Source organism: Ambystoma mexicanum, chromosome 3q (genome assembly GCF_040938575.1).
Source record: "Ambystoma mexicanum isolate Mex_15411 chromosome 3q, UKY_AmexF1_1, whole genome shotgun sequence".
In the NCBI taxonomy this organism is placed as follows: domain Eukaryota; kingdom Metazoa; phylum Chordata; class Amphibia; order Caudata; family Ambystomatidae; genus Ambystoma; species Ambystoma mexicanum.
This window is the reverse complement of record NC_090926.1, coordinates 240,059,008-240,073,959: the sequence shown is the minus strand read 5'-3', so window position 1 is coordinate 240,073,959 and position 14,952 is coordinate 240,059,008. Positions and strand designations below refer to the sequence as shown.

General features: G+C 43.2%; 1 protein-coding gene across 1 annotated transcript in view; it reads right to left on the bottom strand.

Annotated features, from left to right (window-relative positions):
• Window positions 1-208: 208 nt before the first annotated feature.
• LOC138582386 (keratin, type II cytoskeletal 5-like) overlaps window positions 209-14,952 on the bottom strand; it is a 72,006-nt gene continuing 57,262 nt past the window's right edge. Inside the window, exons 8-9 of the mRNA XM_069653651.1 lie at window positions 1,524-1,552; window positions 209-1,406 (exon numbers count right to left, since the gene is read on the bottom strand). Of these exons, the coding sequence (XP_069509752.1) occupies window positions 949-1,406; window positions 1,524-1,552 (487 nt within the window). The 3' untranslated portion in view covers window positions 209-948. The remainder of the gene's footprint in view (window positions 1,407-1,523; window positions 1,553-14,952) is intronic.

Sequence of the window (14,952 nt, the reverse complement as noted above, 5' to 3'; positions counted from 1 at the left end):
CAGGGAGAAAATGCTGCCCATTGTTAGGACAGCTTAGAAAAAAGACACATGCATGACACAACTTCCAGTCCTTTCATTTAGGCCTGAGGATATTTTCAGGATATTCTGATGTACTGAAAGAGCCTTACACTTTACAGCCTTACAGATTTTGTAGTGAGTAGTTTTCACCTTTTTCTTTATTTACAATACACTTCAACGTAGTGATGCATTAAGCTCTTAAAATTGTCTTTATTTGAATAAAATACAAATTCAAGAATCATACAACATTGGTTTGTGTCAAATAACCGGTAGCAGTATTACTGATTGCAGAAATCACACAAATGCTGCTTTCTGCTGTTTTCCATCCCCATAAAGGAGTCAAACAGAGTTTTCGTGCACACATCTTTATACGAGCAGCTGCTACTATTTCATGAATAAAAAGCAGAGGTTTGGCTTCTCTAAATTCGATTATGTTCTGTTGTTGTCTATAGGATGAATTCATTGCATGGCACTCTACAAGAGATTGCTGCAGTATTGCACAAACATTGGCAGTGGTGAATTAATATTTCCCATTTTTAATCAGACAAGCACATCTAGCTTCTAAACACTAACCACTAGTATATGGTGCAACTAAGACACAGTCGTTCAAATGGTTCACACAATGAGAGCTTACATTGCTTTTGACCTAAAACTTTGAAGCCGGTGCCACCACTGCAAGTCCAGATCCCCTTTTGACTGTGACTCTGTTTAAAGAAGGTATAGCTATATAACTGCAAGAAAATGTGGACTTATTCATTTCTGTTCAGCAAGCACAGTGCTAATTATGGCCATGGAAACATGAAATAAACATTGATTGAGCAATGCCAGGGATACAGAATGGGCCTCTGCACACTACCACATTGACGGCATGAGGGATACCATTTGCATGGATTCCCCGAGTTCAGTTAACACTGGCAATGTTTTTATATTTTAATTCCTGAAGCTTGCTCTGCTAGTAGACGATGACATTTTCATACTAGAACTGCTTCCACCCCCAGATACAAATCCTCTTCCACCCGAAAGACTGACACCACCTCCTCCTACGCTGAAACCACTCCCGCCTGTGCCGAAGCCCCCACCTCCTGGGCCAAAACTACCCCCGCCTGCACTGAAGCCACCACCTCCTGTGCCGTACCCACCACCTCCTGTGCTGATAGAACCCCCTCCTTGGTTGAAACTACCCCCAGCAGAGCTGAACCCACTACTACCAGCATTAAACCCGCCTCCTGCTCCAGCACCCATACCATAACCCATTGCACTTCGCACTCCAAAACCATATGCCCCTCCATCACCAAGGCTTCCACTGCCAGCGCCCAGGCCACTGCCGGTGCCCAAAATGCCGCCGCTGGTCATCACGTTTGTGCCACCTGCTCCAGATCTGACCACAGCTGAAAAGTAAACATTAAAAAAAAATGTTTTGTATTGTTTAGAGTAGAAACCTAACGCTACCACAGAGAAAGAATAAACATAGAGCCGTGCCACGGAAAATAGACTAAAATACTCACAAATGGTCATTGGTCCAGCTGCCGTAAGCCTGAAGTAAGACAAAGAAAGTAGAACATAGAAATTAAGCTCATTCAGTGTTTCTTCATTTATCTACATTACTTACAGGGGTCAGTGTTCATTTGTTTAACTATGGAGTAATAGTGCCAACGCAAAGGGGCAAATTCCATTATACAAAGTAATCCTGAATTGAAAAAAGGTTACAAAAGATAAGTGAAATGCAATTTCTAACATATTTCAATAGCTGTTTTTTTCAATTTCGTCGACGAGAGAAATTACGTTTTGGAGCTGTAGAGGAAAGCTGTACTAGCACAAGCAAGTGTTGATTGCACAGCCATCAAAATGACACAGTTTATGTACAGGATGGATTTGGCAGGGGTGAGAGAGAATTCTTCCAGGTGGTAAGCAAGGAGAGGCTTCGGTTGGAATGATTGGGGAATTATTTTGTCAACCTTTCCTGAGGAGCGAAGACTTCTTTTTTGTGAACTTAACTTCAAATATATATACATACTGAAAAACCTTACTTAAGGTGCTGCGAAGTTGCACAGATTTAACGCAACAAAACCCTTAAAATACAGCGGATATGAGAAGTCATGACCAGCTTAACTCGAAACGCTTCCTTTGATGTCCCCCATAATGCACATTAACTGCACCTTAACTAAGGTTTTTTCAATGAATTTCAAGGGTTTTGTTACACCATAGGTTTAATACGGTTCACGGTCATGGCTAGTGGCCACAGTCTTCAGCCATGTCCACTGTGCATATTCTCTCAATATGTTTCTTTTGGATCATCTAAGTGGCCACAAGTCTTTTGAGCCCACTAGCCAGGGCCTTCAGACTGGCCAGGGAGCACAGCTTTTCACCATGGCCACTGTATCTTTTAAAACGCAACCTTTCTTTCCCGCTCACTAGCCATGCCCTTCGCCATGACCATCTAATTTTAAAGATATGAAGAAAAACGTTGTTGCACTCTCTCTTTCAAAGAAAACTCCACTCAATTGGAATATAGAGATACATTTCTGTATTGGTGCGGGTAAGTGCCCTTTGTGATGACACATGTTTCAACGGACCACGCCGTCTTTTTCAAATCAGGGCCAATATTATAAGTTGCTTAATTTGGAACGTTGCTTTTCAGTTTAACAAAAAGATTCACGGGATCAATCCCAGCCTCTGCAGTAGCGCATTAACACCTCCGTACCATTCTGTCCGTGTTGAAACACGTGTCATCACAAAGGGCACTTACCCGCACCAATACAGAAATGTATCTCTATATTCCAATTCAGTGGAGTTTTCTTTGTTTAAGTGGCGCATGAAAGAAAGAGTGCAACAACGTTTTTCTTCTTTGATTTATAAAGCGGACTGGAGGAACCACATTTTCTCCGCTGCTGCGCAACTCATGCGACACGAAATATCGCTGCAATAGATCCAAGGGCGCTGAGGTGCATTTTGATAAGTGTCCCTTGGAGAAAGGTTCTTCAACAGGATTTACTTAAGTTTAAAGATACATCCTGAAGCAAGAAACCTATTGCAAACGTTTTAGCTACTTATGATTATTATGCTTATGTTTATGTTTATTGAATTTATATAGCGCTTTAAACCAAAGCGCTTTAACCAACGGATGAATAAATATAGTCTCAAAATGAACTGCACCACGACAGAGATGCAGTTGTTGGATATTTCCATTGAGGCCTGGTCATTACACGTCTTACACCAACAGTTGGGCAATGGTCCAAAACCATCTCCTCTGTTGAAGAATCTTTGAGTCCATATTGATACAAAGCTTTCTATGGCACCTAAGGTGGTGACCAGGGTTGTAAAAGGATTTTTTAACTTTAAAATGCTTTGTGACATCTTTCCTTATCTCTCCTTCCCATCCCTGGTTCAGCGGATGGCAGCATGAATGCTTTGTCATTTGGGATACGGCCACACTACCTTCCTAGGGCGCCCTCTGAACCTGACAAAACACTTGTGAAAAGTGCCGAGTGTGACTGCTTAGCTACTTTTAAGAATGTATTGTCAGCATTGAGATATTTGAACTGACTAAATCAGCAGTTGCGGTGACTTCAATGCAGTCTGAATGGTGTCTCATGCCTTTTAATGGAAAGTGGACAAAGATTTTGGTTGATACATTTCGACAGAAACAGCCTTTGCTTGCATTCAATTAATTGTCCTTATGTAGAATGTGTCAGCTGGGCGGCTGTGTTTTTTCATTACTTGAGCTGCAATATGGAACTTGTTTCTGCGTAATGTAAGGACCATTGACGACCATCAAACTATTCAGGAGAGATTTAAAGGCAAATTCTCCATCAATGTAGGAGCTGTTAAGAAGGTGAGGCGATTAGGGAGTTGCTATGTGTTCAGTACCAAGACGACGTTGTGGTGAAAGTTGCAATTAACAATAATCTAACGTTTTACTAATTGCTCACTTTTTTAAAAAATTGTAGAAATGCATTTACCATGCTACGTTATGGTACTGTTTCAGAGTGTGGCAAATTCCTCGCATTCTAGTGCCTGTTTTAGATGTGCCTTTCTAACCTTAATTTTTAAACCCCCAAGTTAAATTAACCATTTCTCGTGAAGCATAGCAAATAATATGTATTAATACAACGCATGGCTGTCAGCACTTACTGAGAAAGACCTTGAGGGTAGGGTAGGAGAAACAAGGCACAAAGTAGAAATGGAAAGATGGAGAGAGGTTTGGAGAAAAAAATACACAGGAGAGGAGAGAGGGAGAGAGGGAGACAAAGAAAGAGAGAGAGAGAGTAGAGATAGAAGACAATGGGCCTCATTACACAGTAGGTGGTAAACCATGGCGCTATTAGCGCCATGGTTCATGCCGGTAATTTACCGGTACCGCCTTTGAGGAAAGGGGAATTACCGCCCTATTCCAAGGTTGGGAAGGCGGTAATTCCTCCTTCTTCCATTGCCCTTCCCCATTCCCATTTTTGCCCCATAGGGCATAATGGGAATGGGGAAGGCGCTAATTACGGTACCGCAAATTGCGGTACCGTAATTATCACCCCGGTCCCTTTGCGGGTTCGTTTTTTAACGCCTGCTAAAAGCAGGCGTTAATGTACCAACCCGCAAAGGGACCTCGTAGTAAGGCGGTAAGGGTTTACCGGTACCGGTAAAATACCGTTACCGGTAAACCCTTACTGCCTATCGTGTAATGAGGCCCATTGTTCTCAACTTTTTAAATGTGCAATGTGTGACCTCTAACATTGAAATTCTGGTCAAATTCGAACTTTGAAATTTGTTGGCTTTAATTATTATTTTTAAGTGTGGAATGGGAGCTGAATGGCTAGAATGTGATTTTCACTTCTATTAGAATAGTGAGCCCCGCAAGTCATCATAAATATAGTACATGTTCACGATTAACGTCATAGGTGCATCTCTCAGGGACGACATTTGGGGGTCGCCAGGGGTCGCAGGTGCATCTCCTGATGTATCCCCTGCTACCCCTCTGGTCTCCTTTGCTACCCCTGAAAAAAATTATATTTTTGTAAGCTCCTGCGCTGTGGCCAGCATCATGTGACTCTTTGCTTCTGGAGTGGTTGGCTTTCTTGTTCAGGATTCTTTAAAAAAAAAAACAGGGGGATCCACAATTGTAACACTTTGAGCAGTGACCCTAAATACGAAAGAATTAGAATAACAAATAGTTTGTCATTCAGAAATGCTATACAATAATTCTAAAACTATTAAAGGCTTATTTCAGGCACACTTCAGGGGGTGAGTGACTGATTTAGTCTGTTCCTAAACACTTCAACTCAGACCTTTCAGGACGATAACTGAGTACCAACCCAGTCTGGGTGATTTTGTATGTATATTTGTTCTATATAAAGCGCTTAAGCGTGAGTGCTATGTAATAACACATGATCATCATTTGGCCTTGGACCGCTGTTTGCATTCACAGTAATTTGGTAATATGGGCCTATACACACTGATATAACAATAGATATGTTGATCGATTCTTGTATGAAATGTACATACCATTATTGTGATATCATAACCATATTTTTCGTAGTGTACTTAGGAACAATGCTATGCGATGCCACTTCCTGTTTTGTCTAAGGGTGAAAGGTCGTGTTTCAAAACTTCCGGTGATGCAACTTCAGGGTGGGGTCAAATGACATCACATTGACTTCAATTCCTGTGATGTCATCAGAGATCAAGGGTTGTATGATGTTGCTTCCGCTACCCCAGGCATTTTGGTGAAAACAACGTCCCTGCAATCTCCCTTTCCAGCAGGGTGATTCGATTAAGCTGTTTTCCTACTTACAGCAATCTCACGTGGTTCACATTGCTTGCTGGTGCAATTCTGTTGTTCTTACATTTGTATTTTTATTTGTGTTTATTTTTCATAGTGCACATTGTTTTATTACAAACCTTTTACACAAACAATACACAAAAGACATTTCAAAATGCATTACATTAAAACATAATCAAGATTGAACGCAGTATTAAAGCATCATACTTCAAACTCGTGAATAACAAAAATAAAACCAATCCATGCTTTTAATAATTTGTTCAAGTTCTTTCCATATAAAACATTACTAACTATTCACACACATGTTATTACACACACACAAATGACTAACTATTCACAGTAATACATTAAATCTTGTTCTCATTATAAATTTCCTTAGGGCACTACATTGTGTTTTTATGATATATGAAAATGGTCGAAGAAATGGAAACCTTGTCTCGCATATATACTAAACTTTGGTTTTTGTGAGTTGCTCAACCAAGATCTCTCTGTCCCAGAGCAGTGCGTGTCTTTTCATTTGATTTACGCACACACACAGATTAAAGGGAGATTCAATTTTAAGTTCAATCAATTCATGGAACGTTTGAACTTCCTTAACAAATTGCATGATTGTACAAGTTGGCTTAACAGTTCCATTTATCATAGCAGCAAAGTGAGCAAGCAAAGATGAGGAATTGTACTGATCCCTCATGTTCAAATACAAAGTGCTCCGCAACATTCTCCAAGGTCATTAAGGAAGTAAGTCCATGTTCACAACAAACAGTTTGATTTGAAACACATTGAGGAAAGCCTAAACTATTTTTCCAAATGTTTCCTTCAAGTTTACAGAGCCATTTTTACTTCACCTGCTCCAAAGGCCTCTAGTACATAAAGAATGCCTGGTATGATATTAGTTTTATACAATTTCATTAGTGGTTCAACCGATTATCCTCCTCTGGTAGAAATGAAGGCATACATTTTTTGGAGTGATAGATCTTTTTAGGGCCAAGTGAGAAAACTGATTTCTGATTACTACTCCCAGATATATATACTCATCCACAACTTCCAACAATTCACCCTCAATTTTCCATAAACATTTGTTTAGGCTTGTTATTACAATCGCCAATTATCATGATTTTTGTTTTAGATACATTCAAAGACAACCCATTTGTCTTGGAGTAATCTACAAGGGCCTCAATACTCTATTGAAGCCCAATAGGTGTCTTATCCATAGGGACGGTATTGTCTGCATAAGAGAGACAAGACAGCGTACTGGCACCAATACAAGGGGCACAATTTCTACAAACAGTAAGATGATCACCCAAATCAGCCGTTTATAGATTATGAAGTCATAGAGCCAGCACACACGACTACTTAACACCATGAATAGTTTTAATATTCGAAAAGTATTCTGGTGCAATTGCTTAATCATACTTAATAAGAGGTTGGGGCACGCCTGCAACTGCAGACCGACTGGAAAAAGCTGACTGCAATAGATATCTGCTGTCACTTTAAGGAAATTGAAGGTGTAGGACCTACGTCACGTGTGCGTCCCTCCGCGCGCTGGGCCCTCACCTTAGCCCTACGGCACCAACGTTCCACAGCCAGTTCCCGTTTTACTGCCTAATGGGAAGGTCAGAATTTTGCGGTGCTCTGCGACTCCCTCCTTTTTGGGGCGTTACTTTTTGCTGTCCATTCCTTTTTTTCTTAGCGATTGGTCATTCATTTTAATTAGATTTTTCGATGTGCCTCCCTCTGACGCATGACGCATATGACAGGATTCAAACAGTGCATCCATTGTCAGGTGCAATTCTCGGCAGCTGATCCCTATCATGCCGGCGTCCGGTGTCTGGATATACATCATCCAGTGAGTACCTGTGTCTTCTGCTGCAGGATTCACCCGAGGTCTCTGCGTAGTGTTCTCCCCATGTCGCAGCTGGAACTGGTACCAAAGACGACCGCAGACTTCATAGGGAACCAGAGCAAGGCCGACATCGGTAAGAGGGGAACCGTACCTTCAACTGAGGTAAGTGTTTCGGCACCGGCCTTCGGTACCCATGGGAAGACTACCACCTCCTCAGTTCTGGGGTCTTCACGTGACTGTTTAGGGCAAACCCTCAGGTGTTTTCACCTGAGGGTTCCTCTGGGTGGGAAAACACAAGTACCTCCAGGTGGGAAAGTGTTAGTACCTCCAGGTGGGAAAGGATCTGAAAAGACCCACCCGGTACTGGAAGATTTGTGTTCACCAGACAAAATCGTTACAGTACCAGGGAAAACCTCCTCTGCCTCAGTAATCTGAGCAGGAAAGGGTTCCTTCAGAGAGGAGCACGCCTCCGGAGGTTGACGTTGACTCTGTACCTTCTGATTCCCCTGTATCTGCTCCAGCCAAGGCGGTTACTGAAATTAAATCTTCCAGTTCTTTGGTACCGAAAGATAACATTTTATCGTCGGTTGCCGCAGTAAAGCCCTCAAGCTCCTCAGTACCAAAGGAGGGACATAGCTCCTCTCACAAGAGGCATACACATTCTCACTTGAGATCCAGTCTGGTACTGACTTAACCAAAGAAGCACATGTGGAAAAAATCACCCATTGTCTCTATCTCTGATTTGATACCGGAGAGTCAGAAAGATAATTCAATTTTCGTTTCTGATTCTGAAGATTTTGATCCTTCAAAATTTTTTACAGTTCCTCCAGAACAATAATTCAGTATTCCTTTGAGAGTGAATTCTCCTCAAATTTTGCCACAATTTTCTCCTCAGCTTGAGGACAATTTGGCTCAAACAACGTAAGTCCCAGCATCTCATTCGGGACCAGAGCTAGTTTTAACTGATATTCAAGTGGCTAGACCTGTGGTTTTTAACATTTATAATCCAAACCATCAGTCTACCATGATTGACTATTCTACATAACCTTTGAGGTTACAAGAGCCCCAACCTAATCCTTCACAAATGACTAATGACATAACCAATACGATTGTAGAAACCATGCTCTCGGAGACTTTTCTTAGAAGTTCTAGCTCAACCCATTAGAGACAAAATGTCTCCTAATATACCTCCTCAGTGAACAGTTCCCACTGATCCAACAGCTGCACCAATTGCTGTATCATTTGTGGATGAGGATACTGCTCCTCTTCCTGACACCAATATAGATGACAACACTGCTCCTTCACTATCCAAGGTGTTTCATGAGATTGTAGCAAAAGCCATGCGGGCCTTGGAAATTATTCCTAAGGATAAGCCTGACATGGCTGGTATTTTTGGCTAACTGCCCCCTCAGCAGTCTAAAAATCTGCTTCCTATGGAATTATCTGTCCTAGAGCAAGCATTAGCATGCTGGGGAAAACCTCATTCGGATCCTCAAATCTCACAAGCTTTAGCACCAAGTATAAAGTGCCTAAGGAAGAGCGTTTCATACTTATAGGAAATCTTCCAACACAATCTTTGCTAGTTTCAGCTGCCCTAGGAACCAAGGGCAAAGGTCCTTCTCCATCTCCATCTCAGGTTATAGATAAAAATGCAAAGGCCTGGGAAAAACAAGGTAAAATGTATTACACTTACGCTGCCCTGCAACTAAGGCAAGCAAATACTGCTACAGTTTTAGCACGGTTTGATTTAATATCCTTGATTGGTAGAACCTGGAGCACTTTTCTGATCTGCTTCCTCAGGGGGCCGCTGATGAGTTTTCCTTTTGGATTTCAGAAGGTAGAGAGGCAGCTATCCAACAGCTTCAAGTTGTTAAGGAGCTCACTGATACAACAGGAAGAGTAGCAACTAATGCAGTCTGCATGCTCAGACATGCCTACTTATCAGCCTCTTTACTACACCAGGATATTGAAGAGAAAGCACTTGACTTTCCCTTGGACGGTAAAACACTTTTTGATCCCTCCACTGCTGAGGTCCTTCAAAAATGCAAACCAGTGTCACTGCTGTTAAAGCTCTTAGCTCAATTTCGGTGAAACAGCAGTATAACCAAAACACAGGAATAGTGGCCCTTCTACATCCACAAAATCCTATTACTCTTCTAAGAACAGAAGATATATACCCAAATCAAAGTCGGGGCCCTCCCCTTCTTCCAATTCTTCGCAAGATCAAAAGAAGTCTATTCGACTTCCTCCTGGGAAGTACACAGCTCCAATTATTATCAAGGAGCATACATCTCCAGTAGCAGGAAGGATTTCCAACTTTCTTCCTCATTGGGAGAACATCACTCAAGAGGAATGGGTTTTGAATATTATTCAACACGGTTACCGTATTGCCCTTCTTGCTATCCTCCCATCCTCTCCACCAAAGTTCCAAAATCATCCCTGGAGCTCCTGGTAGAGATCCAAAAACGTCTGTACTTGGGAGCGATAGAATTGGTTCCTCAAGAGGAATTAGGTCAGGGGTTCTATTCCTGTTACTTTATAATTCCTGAAAATGACCAACAGGATTCGGCCAATTCTCGATCTTTCATATCTCAACCACTTTCTGTTAATCAAAACCTTCCTATGGCTACAATGTCTCAGATTCTAACCTCTCTACAATTTAATGATTGGATGGCATCCATAGATTTACAAAATGCTTATTTTCACATTCCCATCTTCAAAGATCACCGCCAGTACCTGAGGTTCACCATCCGAAAGTCTCATTACCAGTTCACGTCTGCCCTTCGGATTCAATTCTGCACACAGGGTAGTCACAAAACTTCTGGGAACAGTGGCAGCTTACCTTCGGTTAAAGACAGTACATCTATATCCATGCCTAGACGACTGGCTTTTGAAGGCTCAGTCTCCAGAGGAATTGCTTCACAAGATGCAATTAACATGGCGCACTATTTTCAACCTAGGGCTTTCGATAAATGTGGCAAAATCCAAACACATTCCTTCTTAAAGGATTCAATTTCTAGGAGCAGTACTAGATACTACTCTACAGAAAGTCTTTCCTCCCCCAAAAAGGGTGCTAGCAATTAAGCAAGTCATCTCAGTTTTCCAAACACATCAGCCTCTAACAGCTTAGTGGTTTCAAAGACTCTTGGGGCTAATGGCTTCTTGTATCAGTCTAGTTCCCTTTGCAGGCTACGTATGAGAACACTTTAGTAGCATCTTGCCTGCAACTGGAACCAACTACTACATTCTCAAGAAATGAAGATTCAAATTCCTACTACATTCTCAAGAAATGAAGATTCAAATTCCAAAACAAGTTTGGGACTCTCTAACATGGTGGAACTCCCCAGAAAACCTATTAATAGGGTCTCCTTTTCACCCTGCCCTTCACCAAATGATCATTACAACAGACTCATCTGAGTACGGTTGGGGAGCCCATTGTCGAAGTCTAACTGCACATGGCCTTTGGTCTTCTCAAGAAAAAATTGACCACATAAATGTCCTGGAACTAAGAGCCATATTTTTTGCTCTAAAATAAATTCTTCCCTCCTTTCAAGGAAAGGTGGTACAAATTCTCACAGACAATACCACTGCAACGTTCTTTGTCAACAAGCCAGGGGGTACTTGTTCCCTTTCCCTGTGTCTTCTTACAAAGAAGATTTTCTATTGGGCCATTCAGAATCAGATTTTATTTTTGGCGTCCCATCTGGAGGGAAAGAAAAACGTCCTAGCAGACAAACTAAGCAGGTTACAGTCTGCTGCGCAAGAGTGGGAACTGAAACCGTCAGTAGCGAAGATGGTATTTCAAACGTGGGGCCATCCAGCAGTAGACCTCTTCGCCAATCAGCACAACACTCTATTTCCTAAGTTTGCGTCAAAGCCCAGTCAGGGTCTTCAGTCCCTAGGAGATGCCCTACACATGAAATGGTCAAATCTAGTTCTTTACGCTTTTCCACCTCTCCCATTGATACACAAAACAATGCTCTAATTCCAGATGTCACAGGATCTAACAATGAGTCTCATAGCTTCACTCTGGCATTGCCAGATTTGGTTTCCAGATCTCCTGGAGTTAGCAGGGACTTCCAAATTAGATCTCCCATAATCGAGGGATCAATTGTCTCAAAAGAAAGGTCAGGTTCTTCCTCCCTCCCCTCAATTGCTGAACTTCAAAGGCTCGATTCCCGAAAAAGTAGCCTTCTCTCACTTATAATTGTCAGACCAGAATCTAACAATCATGTCTGCTTCCAGAAAAGCTTCTACGAGGAAGCAATATCGTAGCAAATGGTTACGATTCTGTCACTGGGCCCTAGACTACAACCTTAATCCTCTAGAGCAGTGGTATTCAAACTGTGGGTCGCGACCCCCTAGGGGTCCGCGGGTGCATCCCAGGGGGGCCCTGAGAGCTCAGCATGAAAAAAGATTTTTTTTTTTTTTTTTTTTTTTTTTAGATTGGAAGAAATGGGCAGGGGTGGCCCACATGGGCGGGCTGAAGCATGAAACTGTCTCAGGCAACAATAAAAAAGTGGCCCACAGTTGTAAATGGATATTCATTCCTTTAGTCACAGACTGGGCCTCATTACTACTATGGCGGACCAGTAACAACGGTTCTGGTAAGCTACCGGCACCGTTGCTACCGTTCCGCCATAGTAAGAGTTGTGCTCGTGGGTGCTTGACAGCCCCCGCCAGGTCTGACCTCAGCTCGTCGGATGCACCGGCACCGTTATTAACGGTGCCGGTGCATCCGAGCTCCCCATTCCCATTTGAGCCATATGGGGCTCAAATGGGAATGGGGATCTACCGGCACCTTCGAAAGGGCAATTATCATGTCCGCCTAACTCGGCATGACCTAGTAATTGCCCATTCGCGGGTGCCAGACCCGGATGCAACTCCAGTGGCAGCCGTGCCGGTTTTACCGGCACAGCTACCGCCAGAGTAGTTATGAAGCCCACTGTTTCAATAGTACCCAAAGGGGTGCTTTGTGTTAAAATGTAAGTAAATTGTGATATATTCAGCAACAATGGTCAACATTACTAACTGCATAGTTAAGTAACTCATCAAAATGGTCCACATTGGCCAAAATGGTGGCCCATTTTGATTGGCCCAAACTAGCATTTTACATTTTTGGTACAGGCATTGCCCTATAGGCCTGTCCGAGCCTTGCGGCTCATCCATAATGGCAAGAGGCGCCCACCCAGTGGCCCCTCACCCATTATGGAGGGGCTAAGGAGCCAGCCCAGTGAAACAGTGAGCACTCCCTCAGCTGCTTTATCCAGCTAATGGAGTGCTCCTGGTCTGGCTGAACTGTCAAAGGGAAACACTGTTTCCCTTTGACAGTTCAGTTTAGTTCCCCAGCCGCACATGCTCACTGAGCCATGCAAGTGCTGGGGCGTTTTGCTTCGCCAGCATTGCATAGCTCATTGGAAATGCTGGCTGGGGCACTGCATGTCTGTATGTCCGAGGGGGAGCTCCTGCGCCTCCTCGCACATACGGACAGAGCAGCTGGAGCAGGCCGTTTCAGCACCCACACACAGGCTAATGCAGAAGGTACGTTTATGTTCATTGTTTTTATTTAAACATGTGTATGGATGCGTTATGAGTGAGTGTATGGTGATGGATGCTCATGTGAATGATAGAGTGATTGCTGTATGAATGTGCAGCGCCTTGCATATACACATAATCATGTTCATTGTGTTAGGACCAGTGGGGCCCAGGGGACAGGGATGGTATCTTTTTACCGGACATCTATCATTCAAAACCCTCTGCCTTGTCCACAAGGCTTTCTGGGGCCTGGGTCCAAAATACCTTCAGCTATTCCTCCGCAAATACCTCCCCTCTCGAGCTCTTCACTCCTCTACCTCCAACTCCCTCAGGGTCAGTCGTTTATCAAAGAAACGAGCTGGGGGTAGATCTCCGTCTTCGGCTGGGGCCTCCCTCTGGAACAGCGCCCTGCCACTCTAAAACTTGAGGAGAACCATCTTTCTTCCTGCACTTATCAGACCTACCCTGTCTGCTGCCTTAAACGTAGCACTTGCAAATTGCTGGCTGCACTACCACTGTTTGTTGCCTTTATTATTTATTTATTGTTATTTATCTGTTTCTCCTCTGCTTCGCACTTTCCACTTCTCCCCCCTTCCATGCACTTTTCCCCTCACACTTGCGCGTTCTCAATGTCACTGGGCCTAGTAAGATCGCTGTTTTATTCTCCTCTGTTCCCCTCCCTTGCCTTGTCACGCTCTGAAACACTTGTGTACGAGCGCGATAGAAATAAAATATCAATGCCTGTCCCCTGGACTCCCAGCAACAATTGCAAACTGTTTGGCTATTTACCCATTTTTTGTTAAAAGTATGCTCTACAATGCAACATTTTAACCTATTATTTAAAAAAAAATTCACAGGGGGAAACCCCCCCGAACCTCCCCTTAATGCCCCTCCGCTTAAAAAAGATTCACCAGCCGCCACTGGCCCTCAGACTGTGTTGGGAACGGGATGGGGGAACCGAGGGACTATGGTGGGAGCACAATGGGCGGGAACCATGCGATAGTGATGGGAGCAGAGTGGGGAGAGCCCTGGGTGTGTGATGGGGTGGGGAGAGACCAGCGACTGGGTAGGAGTGGGATGAAGGAGCCCAGCGACTTTGATGGGAGCAGGTGACGGCGCGCAATATATACTGTCCATTTGGCATTTCTGGGGGGTCCCGACCTGCCCAAATTTTGCTCAGGGGGGCCCTGGCCAAAAAAGTTTGAAGACCACTGCTCTAGAGGCTTCCAATGATAATGTCATGTCCTTCATGTCTTCATGTCTCATCTAGTTTCTAGAGGTGTCAAAGTAGACACTTGTAAACATTACATATTGGCTATTGCAGCATACCTAAACAGAGAGCATAGGTCCTTCTCTCTCTCAAACAAAGCTAATTGTAGGCACTTTGAGGGCCTTCTACATTTACATCCCCCTATTTTTGAACCTCCACCTCAGTGGGATCTTAACATAGTTTTGTCAGCTCTAATGCAAAAACCAATCGAGCCTATGGAATCCTGTGAATTAAAACAACTAACCTGGAAAACTGCCATTTTCGTAGCCATTAATTTGGCTAGAAGGATTGGAGAACTCCAAGCTCTCTCCTCAAAGGAACCTTATATCATATTCCATAAGGATAAAGTAGTCCTTTGTATGGTCCCCTCCTTTCTACCAAAGGTGGTTTCCGATTTTCATTTAAATCAAGAAATCTGTCTTCCTGTTTTTCTTCCTAGCCCGCATGCTTCTGCAGCCGAGAAGACATAAGATAATCTAGACGTTGTAAGAAAAAATGTATTTAGAGAGGACCAAA